Source organism: Ciona intestinalis, chromosome 3 (genome assembly GCF_000224145.3).
Source record: "Ciona intestinalis chromosome 3, KH, whole genome shotgun sequence".
Classification (NCBI taxonomy): domain Eukaryota; kingdom Metazoa; phylum Chordata; class Ascidiacea; order Phlebobranchia; family Cionidae; genus Ciona; species Ciona intestinalis.
In genome coordinates, this window is record NC_020168.2 from 5,262,190 (window position 1) to 5,274,418 (window position 12,229).

General features: G+C 36.9%; 1 protein-coding gene across 1 annotated transcript; it reads right to left on the minus strand.

Annotated features, from left to right (window-relative positions):
* Positions 1 to 996: 996 nt before the first annotated feature.
* On the minus strand, positions 997 to 10,589 carry LOC100181846 (lactoperoxidase-like). The gene is made up of 22 exons (XM_026833599.1): positions 10,504 to 10,589; positions 10,121 to 10,259; positions 9,637 to 9,743; positions 9,148 to 9,309; positions 8,774 to 8,932; positions 8,610 to 8,720; positions 8,132 to 8,281; positions 7,766 to 7,893; positions 7,450 to 7,563; positions 6,967 to 7,127; positions 6,203 to 6,342; positions 5,727 to 5,895; positions 5,211 to 5,380; positions 4,478 to 4,696; positions 4,064 to 4,285; positions 3,681 to 3,808; positions 3,177 to 3,309; positions 2,771 to 2,897; positions 2,268 to 2,431; positions 1,721 to 1,750; positions 1,281 to 1,313; positions 997 to 1,223 (listed from the first exon to the last, which is right to left on the minus strand). The coding sequence occupies exons 1-22, from the start codon at positions 10,565 to 10,567 to the stop codon at positions 1,171 to 1,173; spliced, it is 2,883 nt and encodes a 960-aa protein (XP_026689400.1). The 5' UTR covers positions 10,568 to 10,589; the 3' UTR covers positions 997 to 1,170.
* Between the last annotated feature and the right edge of the window lie 1,640 nt (positions 10,590 to 12,229).

Genomic DNA, 12,229 nt, shown 5'->3' on the forward strand with positions numbered 1-12,229 from the left:
GCAAACTTACGCTTACACATAATTAGTTTAGTAAGATAGAAATATGTCAATGAAGTTCCGGTGTGTGTAGGCAAGTGACATTTGATCTATTATTTGTTGTGAATGCAGACTAGGATAATATAAACAATGTGCACTGAGTATAGTACGTTTGGGTAAGATAGGATATAACATATAAGCTCGTGCGCCAATGATCTTGCCTTGGAAAATATATAGTAGGGTGGGGGACGATGGGACACCTTTTCGTTCTATTTTCTCGTCCAATTTGGTGGGAAGCATATCAAATTAAAAGAATTATAAAACCTTATCCCTAGGACTCCCATATACTGATGTTAAGTGTATAAAACACGATCAGGATGTTTGGATATTATGTGCTAAAAGTGTCCCATCTTCCCCAACCCTATTGTATAGTAATGTGAGGTCTTAAAATATAGAAAATAATATCTAGATATTATGACACCGTGTTTTAAACAATTAAGAACAGTCTTATGGTGAATCTCGAGAATACTGTTTTATCACTGTTTGTTTACTACCAAAGGCGACGCGATATGACAAATTAAAATGCATGATGGACGAAAATGGTATGATTATATATTTTGTATCTAACTAGATTATTTAAAGGCCGCTGGATGGTGATGTAGGACCTAATAAGATAATAAAAGAAATAACAAGATAATGGCAGAAGCAGAAACACAAACTCCGGTTAATTTATCTATTTGAACTGTATAGCTCAAATGCTGCTTTTAATGGACGTTTTTTTTTATCTTCACAGGACTTCATGTACTTCGAATACACTTTTATCAGGGTTTAAATTCCAAGCATTTCTTTGACGTCTGCTATAACTGAATGAACCACAGCTTCTACGCGTGAATACCGCATGGTGTGTTTATATAAAACGCCTCAAATCAACCATCTTCAGCGCCTTTAAACCTCATACTGTTTATCTTCATATAAGTTCAACCTCATACTGTATATTCTGTAAGTTCAACTTCATATATGCTTTCATACGTTTCTGGTACATCTATTTCAAATTACATTATAAAATACATAGTACATGTTACAGAATACAAATATATATCATCTAATAAAAACATCACATTAAAATACATATCTGAAGCAGAGATGATCTCTATTCCATCCGAGGTACTACTGTAACAACTGTACAGTTCTATCTTATGCGCAACACAACCCGTATGTGTAACACATGAATCTTGCTTGCCGAGTAACTGCAATAACATGTCGGTTAGCATATTTAATTAATTTCTGTATAAAATATTACAAACCTCTTCTTGATATAGTTGAAGCTGTTGTGACGCCTATGATTAAATGAAAAGAGTTATAATAAATTAGATTGTATAGTATATGGTGGGGAAGACGGGACACCTTTTAGCACATGAGATCCAAATACGGTATTATAATTTTTTGAATGTTTTTCGTTTACTGCCAAATTAGATGATAAATAGAATGAAAAGGTGTCCCATCTTTCCCCACCCTACTACATGTCATAAAACACGAATACACAGTAGGTTATTGCAATGTGGGGTAAGATGGATGCCGATAGCACAAACCATTCCATATTTCCAAATTGTTTTTTTTAACAATTTCTTTTCAATCAAATAAAATAGAAAGAAAACGTGAACCATCTTATCCCAACCAATACTTGACTTTTATGGTAGCTTAACAAATAGTTTTACATGGTATATTATGTATAGGGTATATTTACCTGGTCTTGGCGTACTGGCGCTGTTAACAACTGCAATGTAATAGACATGGGTAAGTTATCTATAGGCAGTTATCGCTGTGTGCAATTCTTATACCGTATTGATATTTTGTACTTGTGTTTAAGGGGCTCTTGTTGTCAGTTAATTACCAAACCATGCTATAATTAGAACAGTCAAATAAAGAATAAAACAATAAACACTCACAAAGTTACATAAGTATTAACCCTTAAGTACGGGGTTTCTGAAACAGAACATCCATGTTATAACGACTACCGTTGCCCCGCCATGCAAGAATAAATAGGTTTTCATTTACTCAAAATATTTATATAGTATAGGGTGATGGGGTAAGATAGGCCGACTTTTATTCTATTTTCTTGTACCATTTGGTTAAAAACAAAGAACATTCAAAGAATTATCAGATCGTATCTTCACGACACCCATAGACCGTTGTTAATTGTTTAAAACACAATCAGGATTTTTTGATATTATGTGTGTCCCGTCTCCCCCCAACCTTATACATTCATACATAAATCTATGTTGGTTGGTTACCTGGGCACTTGTATCTAACTTCATAATCTCGACACTTTCTTCCCGATGGTTGATCTTTATGCAAACATACGAAACCGCGTCTCAAACTCATGTGTGTTACGTCATTGGTATCGGAAGCGGGGGTTTTATCGTCCACTGTTCGAGCCTCCATCGCTATCGGGACTCTGCATTGGAGAATTATTTTGTGTGTATAGGGTCCACGTGTACTAAGGCAGTCGTTTATGGTATTTTTAAATATTCAATATCAGGTAACTACATGTAGTAGATTGGGGTAAAATGGTTCACGTTTACGTTGTATTTTCCCCGTCCCATTTTGTAGTAAGCAAAAAGTACAGATTTATAGTAACCGTATTCTGGCGATTCTAAAACAGTGTTTTTAACTGGTACAAAAATGCATTAAATGAGGTATGCTAATGGTATCCTATCCTTCCCACAGTACTGTAACAGCAGTACAGCACGTCATCTTATATGGTCAACACAACTATCATCAAGTCGATACTTACCGGCACAACCCCGGAGTTCCCCTAGCTCGATACAAATACTCTGTATCTCCAACTTTCCCAGCAGGAGTGTCTCGGTTGATCCATTCTGTCCACTGACTCTTTTCTTCAGGGTTACGTAGAGAAAATTCTAACACAATATATAACTATATAAAAAAAAACAGTGAAGTCTAGTTATACAACATGAAATCTCAAAATCGGTATTACCGTATATGTATATGACTTTAATATATACTGCTATGCAGCCATAGCGGTTTCAAATCGCTTTGTTAAGCTTCAGTTGTGCTTAGGAAATATTGTTCTCAGATTTGATTGGTATAATATTTTTATGTGCGGCTCTTATAGAATAACGCTGTCGCCGAAGTGTAACTGAGCGATTTAATTAGTCTGTATTTAAAAATTTGCTTACCGTCTCCTTTCCGGCACAAATATCGAACTCTGTAATCGCTGCATCTTCGGTTTCTTTGATCGATTCCTTTACAAACCAAGCCTAAGATTGGGCTGTATTCGATTAACGGTTCTCCAGTTTCGCTTGCAGGAATCTAGATTTTAAAACTTTAAGTTACACATCTGTGTAATAACCTTACTAGCGTCGGCACAGTGTTTGGCGCGCCTGCTTCTAGCCCAGCAGCAGGATTATGGGTTTCTTGGGCAAGATACTCTTCAACCTTGTTGTCATTTGGGGGGCTGTCAACATTTTCAGCCAACATTAAAAGATCCCAAAAAGCAAAGTTACATACGTAGCAACTCATAAGCGGCACGAGGTGTATCAAACGGATCACTCGTATGTTATAACGACTGCCGTTAGCCCCGCCACGGCATGACAGATAAATTACATTTATTCAACCATTACAGACGGACAAGGGACCCCATTTGGCAATACCCACCATCATACAATGCGACGCTAACTTACTCCAGCAGTGGTTTGAGCTTGTATGGCGAGCGGTTTGAAACACCCGACTTGATCAGGAACTCTAGATTCGTCATCGTCGTTTACTCTTCTATCCGGTGTAGAGTTATCAACCCAATCAGTCCAAAACACTTTAAAATAAAACAAAACGTTAACAAAAGCAACTATATAGTACTGTGGGATAAGATGGAATACTGTTAGCACCGAAATCCCAACTTTGCTGATCGTGTTTTGGACAGTTAATAACGCTTAATAACGAGTTCTGTGACTATGGTTATATAATTCCGTAAATATTCTTTGTTAACCACCAAATAGGACGAAAAAAGAGAATAAAAGCATGACCCTTCTTACCCTAACCAACTATTCATACTTTGTAGAAGACTTACACTGTTCAGTTTCAACTTGTGGGTAGTCACTGTACCGAATCGTTCCCGGCGGGCACTGGAATCGAACCTGGGTCCTACCGTTCACGACCTTCGTCTCTGTTTCCAAAACTTCGCGGCAAACTTCGTCGATACGATGACGTAGCAAGTGGTTAAAAGTTTCAGCAACAGTAAGCTCCATACCGCCTCTTGTGTACGTCGGAAACCAAACTGTCCATTCGGAATCTGTAATTATATAAAAGAGTTACCATCAGCGAAGATCTTTTTTTAAGATTGATTTCACTTTTTTTAGAGTCTAACAATTTAATAGTTACTACTGCGTTGGACCAATTACAATAGCTTACTATAAAAAGTTAAAACCTGATTGCCAAATTTTTTAAACAAGTTTGTAAACTGGATTGCAAAACAAATACACACCATAAGAATCAGCATCAGTATTCTGTGGCACATCCTGGGTTTGTGCTGGAGCCCCGACCCTCCAGGGTTCAAGGTTAAGTGCTGGGAACTCAGAACATTGGAGTCTCCTGTTTCCCCTGCCCTCCACTTTCATTGGGTTTTGCTGCACAGTTCGTGTGTCGGATGCTGTATCGCATAAAAGTCGAGGGAAGCTGTATTCTCTTATCGCTGTAAGCTGGTCTAAAAGTAAAAGCAACCAATATTTAGTTTTTCTTATATATAGTAGGTCGGGGTAAAATGGTACGTGTTTTTAATACTTTTCCTACCTAAAATAGGTTGGGGTAAAATGGTACGTGTTTTTAATACTTTTCCTACCTAAAATAGGTCGGGGTAAAATGGTACGTGTTTTTAATACTTTTCCTACCTAAAATAGGTTGGGGTAAAATGGTACGTGTTTTCAATATTTTTTATCGTCTTGATTTGTAATAAACAAAAAATATTTGCAGGATTAAATAATAGAAATCTAAAATATCGTTGTTAATTTTAAAACTCGATCAGGTATATGGGATGTAATTGTCATGACGGTATACATTTTATTTCACAGTACTGTACGTGGAATGTCTATTTTAATCTTACATGTAAAAATTCAAGGTAATCTTACATGTAAAAATTCATTATTATGCTCGTTCATAATGCCATATATGCTGCGTACGACTGCTTTAGTAATAAAACACAAATATCACTTTCGCCTAACCTGGTGTGAAATATTGAAACACTCCACCGTTTTCGAACCAGAACCGGTCACCCCTTCGAATATCACGAAACTGGTATCCAATGAGACAAGCGAATGTTGGCCCAACAGCGCCACCACGCACCGGTGTTTCTGACACCCCTCCAATGTAGAGATCAATGTCGTCAACATTGCTGTATATACGAGAAAGTTATTCTAATTTTTTTATTCTAAAATTCCAGAAATATTATTTTAAAGACTTTCCTTGTAGAATGAAGGTATCTTATCTACCTTTACGTGGCCGAAAAACGACATTTGTTAAACACATGTGTTCTGTTTTATACAATCCATGCCCGCTTACGAGTTAGAACTTATGTAACATTGTGAGCAAATAATTTTTTTGTATGTATCGCCGAAGGTTTGGACAACCCATAAGTTACCACTTGGTTGGACTGTTGGGCTGGACATACGCCCACAGTGATAGCAGCGACAAGAAAAATAAAGATGGACTTAGAAACACCAACATTCAGTACAAAACACCTGTATAACTCTTTCAAATTTCTTCTAGCCGTCCTTGGTATCTCGGTAAGCTGGTCAAAGTCTGTTACTCGAGTCAAACCACAAAACTCCCTCCATTCGTTGTAACCAGGCAAGCCATGATCACGACCACGCTGTATATTTCTTGCCATTAAATCGAAGCCAAATTTGCCTGTAATAAAAAAGAATGCATTGTTAACCATATGTGCATACTATTAGTTATATATATATATATATAATGTGCATAAATTGCTTTTATTGAGTTTGTCCGTTTAAAAATGATACAAGCGGTATATATGCTATTGTATATGTTTGTAACCACAACTCTGTAATCTAACGTAATTAAAAATACAAATACAGCACAGATAAGTGTTATACATACAATCGGCACAACCATGTAGCTTACGAGTTTTTCGACATATCTACACATTCTGCCTTTAAGTATACTGTAACATATAATATACCACCATCTTACACACCTTGCTCTGCAAACAGAAAGTTTCGTAAATCCTCAGTAAACGTTGGATCGACAGCCATGGCCGCGTCTTTGGCAAGACCTCTCATAATTGAATTCACACCACCGCGCGATTCGTCCAGTATTGGCTCGCTATTGAAGTAACTACATAGTGGAAAAGTAGATGTTAAAATGTGCTGTAAACGAACAGTCTCAATTTAGTACTGTGGGGCAAGATGGGATGCCGGTAAACATAAAACACATATTTTCTAATCATGTTTTTAACAATGAATAAGCGGGGGTATGGCTTCTCTGAAATTGTCTGTTTACAATCAAAATGTAAAATAGAGAGTGAAAATATGTCTCATTTTATCCCACCCTACTACGCTAATGTGGTGCATTAAAAAGCCCGAAAAAGTTCAGACTTACTTGTGCTTCCGCTTCGGCATTGCTTACACTTGCGTTAAAGATGCACTAACTATTGGAAAATTCACTCAACTAAACTCAATATCTTTTGTACTGCATCACTTTGTGGGGCTAGTACCATAAATATTCACTTAATTAAAACTAACACCCTAACCGGCTTCACAAGCACTATTCTGCATCCACAATAAAACAAACGCCTAAAACTCCCAGTCAAGCGCTGCAGAGCAAAATAAAGAAAAAAGGCGCCGACAAAAAGCGCGTTCTGCGACCAATAATAATAAACGCTGAACAAATTTCCGCACACAGAGCACGCTATACATGCGTTACAATCTACTAGTTTTTCAACAAGTTGTTTCGACTGACCTGTCTTTTAGTCGAAACCTAGATCCTTGGTTTCCAGACCAGCTTGGATTAATTCGAGTTAGATACATGCGGATCTGGCTGTGTCCGAATCGAAATGCAGCAGTTGCAAATGCATTAGACACTGTTGCATCATAAGTTGCATCATATCCGTACCAATATCCCTGTGTGGAAAACGCGTGAATATAGTACTGTGCGGTAAGGTGTTTGCATTTATACGCTATTTCCTTATCGTAATTTAACGTTAGCACATCATGCATATATACTATGTTTTCTCATTGTTTTTTTTTAACAATTAACGACGCTGTTTTACACTTATTAGTACACAGTCGTACAATTCTGGGTATATCATTTTTTCAATTCAATACTAAACGGGAAGATATAAAAGACAGTGGAACATGGTCACCTTTACCTCAACCCGTCTAGTTGCAAGTACTTCATGTATATATCTGTCAATTACTCCGAGTATAAATTTTCACTACTTACGTTTGATACAGGGTTTAGTCCAAATCGTCGCATGTGTTCCTCGCCGATAATAACTGGTAGGAAATATTTGAAGGTGACGAATTGCTCCGTTGCTGTCAGAATAGCTCTGGTTGTCTAAAGCGAGCAAAAAATCAATTGTTTAGGTTGATTTTGAAAAATATGATTTGGGGTAAGATGGTACATCACCGGCACCAACGCTCTTGTAAAGCTGTGAGGCTACAATTATATAATTCATTAAATGCTCTTTGTTTACTAACAAATGGGAGGAGAAAAAACTATGTTCCATCTTACCCCCACTCTACAATACGAAACTTACATCAAATATTTTCTTTCCGTTCCATGCAGGGTTAATAGTATGGAGATGGTTTGCTATTTGGTTATGCTTTCTTAAGATGATTGTGTGTACTGATGCAAGGCCCGTATTTTCGTTCACTCGCTTGTCGCCTGTATAAAACGTTGGTTTCTTATTGGGACAAAATATGTCCCAACACAGTAGTCTTAAAAGTTGTTTAAATTATCAGCCATAACCAGAATATTTAAAAAATAATCCCCCACAAAACTACACATTTGTTAACTCGTAAAAGCGCAAAAGATGTATGAAGCAGAACACCTGTGTGAAAACGACGTTGCCCACCACGCGAGGATAAATCATTTCATTTAATAATATATATAAGGTACTGACCGGCAACGAAACAAGGAATATTAGTTGGTTTATGAAGATTCCTTGGACAAGACATGCCCGAGCTCACCATCGAGTCAACTTCGCTCTGGAGAGGCAGTGTTTTCTCAGTGCCGTGGTAATGCATTCTCTGTACTTTCAATTCTCCTATATCTATATAAGCAAAAGAAATCAAGGTACATGTATTAGTATTTTGTTACTTCTGCTATACCAGATTTAACGTAAAATATTGTTTTCGACTTATCTGGTATGAACACATTGTTTCGTCTGCCATTTGTATATGGTAGGGTGGGAGGAAATGTGACACCGTTTTATTTCTCGTCCCGTTTAGTAGTAAACAAAGAATTATAAAACGGTTTTCTTGAGACTCCCATATACCGTGGTTAGTGGTTTAAAACAAGATCGGGATATTTGGATATTATGTGCTAAAGGTGTCCCGTCTTCCCCCACCCTATACTATATGTTTATAAGCCAACCATACTTGATTCTGGGTCCAGCAATGCGTCCAAATGCTCTTGAGTGTTCCCATATATTGTACCAAGATCTATAAATCCACTGATAGCATTCATCTGCTGCCTTACTTCGGTATCACCTTTAAAATCAACATTTAACCAACAATTTCTTTTTTTACGAAAAACCACTTACAGTTGCTGCCAGCTGTATCAGGTACAGGCTGTGAACGCTTGAAGGAAAAACAAGTTTTATTTTCCGTCCGTCGTTGTATGTCGTCCACCGGTATAGGAATGTTCATGCATTCTTGTGATGGATTACTGCAGCTACACTGTACGGGTGTCCCGTCGTAGTCTGTTGGATAAAACATATGGTGTTGTAGTGTCTGGCATATACCAAATTTAGAGAAGTTGGCACACAATAAATGCGACATAGTGCTCACAAATTGTGGTATACTTTATATATAGTAGGGTGGGGAAGAAGGGACATCTTTTCAATCGGTTATTTCGTCCCATTTTTTTATTTATTAAAATAGAAGCAATCACGTGATTTACATTCTAAGTTCTTACTTTTTTCAGTGTTTGGCGTCTTTGAAATATCATGTACAATATATTGTCCCCACCATGGTACAAGATGGGAGAGACTTGGTGATTGTTGCGTCACAGATGACGTCATCGTGGTTGAAATGACTCTCGGCGAAGGAAGGCTACCACCAAAGCCCCGTGGAAGTCCTAAATAGGTAATAACACAAAAATATTAAAATCTATATATGCAATGTGTATGTTGCTAAAATATACTTATTTGTTAGGGTGAGGTAAGATGGCCCGCATTTTATTTTATTTTATCGTCACATTTGGTAGTAAAACAAGGAATATTTACAGAATTATGTATCTGCATTGTCGTAGTTTTAAGATATAACGATGAGTTCTTAAAACACGATTAAGAAATATGGGATGTTATGTGGCTAACGGCATCCATTACACATGACGTGTACCTGCTGTAACTATTAAAGTTTGTAGTCTATTGATACCACCATTAAAATTAAGTGATTCTATTACCTATTTTGTTAGCGTATTTTGCTGGTAGCAGTCTCTTGTGTGACCTTTTCGCTCTTCCCCTGTTCTTGTCAATTCTGTTGTTGCAGGTCCCATCCACTGTTACGAACCTTTACAACAAGACATATTTATTGTTTATCAATAAGGCAGACTTATATTTTTAATAAAATGCCCACAAGCCTTTTTGTCGGTATTTCGCCAATTTCCCCTATGTTTTGTAATGTTCTATTTCAATAGATCAAGGAAATAATAAAGTGGGGTAAAATGGGACAAGTTTTCATTCTCATTTCTTTTCCTCATAACCGGACTTTTACGACTCTAAAATAGCGTTGTTAATTGTTTAAAACACGATCAGGAAATATGAGATTTAAATACTAACGATATCCCATCTTACCTCGCACTATATTTTAATTGAGCTAGCAACGACTAAAATATGTTATTTAAAGTATTCAAAAAATAGTTGGGCCTCCATAGTTTTGTTAAAAACCTGTGATTCTGAACAGTGGGGCAAGATGGTTGATGGAAACAAGTTGATGTATCTGGTGGGACAGTGGGTCTAATATCTGATGAAGTTGGTACCACGGGAGTTAATCTTCTTCGAGAGATGACTGTCTTTATCGAATCGTCTGGAACATATGAAGTTTAAAGTGAGAAAAAATGTATAAATTCAGCGCTATCAAACATTGTCCATCAAAGAAACGCTAATACATATAAGTCATGATAAAAGTAAAATATATGCATATAAACGTTGAATTTTAAGGTATATAAATGTGTACATGCCCCGCCACGTGAGAATAAAAAATTGCATTTCTTCTCTGTTTGCATTGGGCACTTAAATAAAACATTAGTACATTCACTGTAGAATCTTACCTGTACCCAAAACGAAACACAACTTTACACTTAACAGGATGAATACCACGCAAGTTGTTCTCATTGTTTACTAAAAGTTTTACCTAAAAAATAACAATTTGTACGGCGCCGTAGCACAGTGGTTAGCACGCTTAGCCTAGAAGGCACGGGTTCGAGGCTTGGGGGTGCTACCATTTGAGAAGATATCGCAGAAATCCTCCCAAGAATAATTAACGACAAATGCTGTACTCGTAATTAAGTGGGCACGAAGTGAACTTTTTTAAAACACCTGTGTTATAACGAACGACGTTGCCTCCCCCACGCGGCGATAAATAATAAGTTACATATAATCAACCACTTTTTCAAGTTTTACATTCCAGATTTCACATTTGGTTTTCCCCGAACGCTAATTCTTAAGTATGAAATACCGCGCTCGTTTACATTGTCTTTTATTGAGATACTCCCTGTAATTAGAGATAAATATTATGCCGACCACATTCAATTAAACTTATCTAGAAACACGGTTTTAATTGAAATAACGAATAAACATTATGCCTGTACAATCTGACCGACGCCGACGTGTAATTAGGGACGAAATTGCTTGGACTTAACGGAAAGCGGTAACTGCGGCTATTATGTAATGGATTTAAGAAACGTCTGGCGATAGAGCTACAGAAATTAGGCGTGACGTCACGGTAATTGTAAGTTTCTTTTCTGAGAGATGGTAATGTAAAAGTAACTTTGTGTCTCAGTGAAACATACGTGCCGACGTTACGTCAAAGTTTTAATTTGACTTTTCCTTGCAATATTAGTCTAATATGACGTCATGAAGTTATATTCAAAAATTAACCGAGGAAAAATTTCCCGACGTATAGCTTATACACTCGCGGCAATCGGTTAATGCTAAAACTGCTGGCATGAAATGTCAACGGCTCGGTTAGCATTTGCCTGCATTCAGAAATTTGCATGTTATAATTTTGACGCAATTAATGGTGTTGGTATAGTAGGTGGGGAAGACGGGACACATTTAGCACATATTGTCCAAATATCCTGTTCTTGTTTTAAACAACCAACAACAGTCTATGGAAGTCGTAGGATACAGTTTTATATTTCTTCGAATGTTCTTTGTTTACTAACAAATGGGCCAAGAAAATAGAATGAAAAAGTGTTCTATCTTTCCCCACCCTACTATATTAAATACACAATAAAGTTTGAATTTTAAGACAGTGGTCTTTTTAATATGTTATAGAAATATTGTGCCTGCTTAAACAGCTGTATATGATATTATGACCATATACAATCTTAAATGTAAATCCCCCATTTTAAAACGTGATTAATACAACATTCTTTGTATTAAAATAGTTCCGTCTGTTACTTCCTTAATCACGTAAGGACAGAATGACAGATTGGGTACCAAAATAGTTTATTCCAACCCGTTTTGTATGTATTATGGGTTTGTTTGCGGATTTGGTGCTGATGTTGCAATTGGATGAACACGCTGCAGCTGTATGCTACTCTTAACTATTTCGTGTTGCGGTGTTTTGTGTTGTACAAGTATTTCGTGTTGCGGTGTTTTGGCGTATTATTAGAAAGGGATTTTTTGATGACTAAATTAAACTGATTTGAAATTACCGGAGGCAAATGTACGCTGCTGCTCCGAGATCGGCACACGAAAACGTCGGAGATTAAATTTAGAGTGCTTTTCTGCAAATTTATTTGATTTGCGCACAGTATTTCCGATTTTTGG

Coding starts and splice junctions, on each gene's coding strand:
- LOC100181846 (XM_026833599.1), bottom strand. CDS start 10,567: ATGAGAACAACTTGCGTGGTATTCATCCTGTTAAGTGTAAAGTTGTGT. Junction 8,721..8,773: donor TGATACAGCTGGCAGCAACT/GTAAGTGGTTTT, acceptor TTGATTTTAAAG/GTGATACCGAAGTAAGGCAG. Junction 2,898..3,176: donor TTTGTGCCGGAAAGGAGACG/GTAAGCAAATTT, acceptor ATATTGTGTTAG/AATTTTCTCTACGTAACCCT.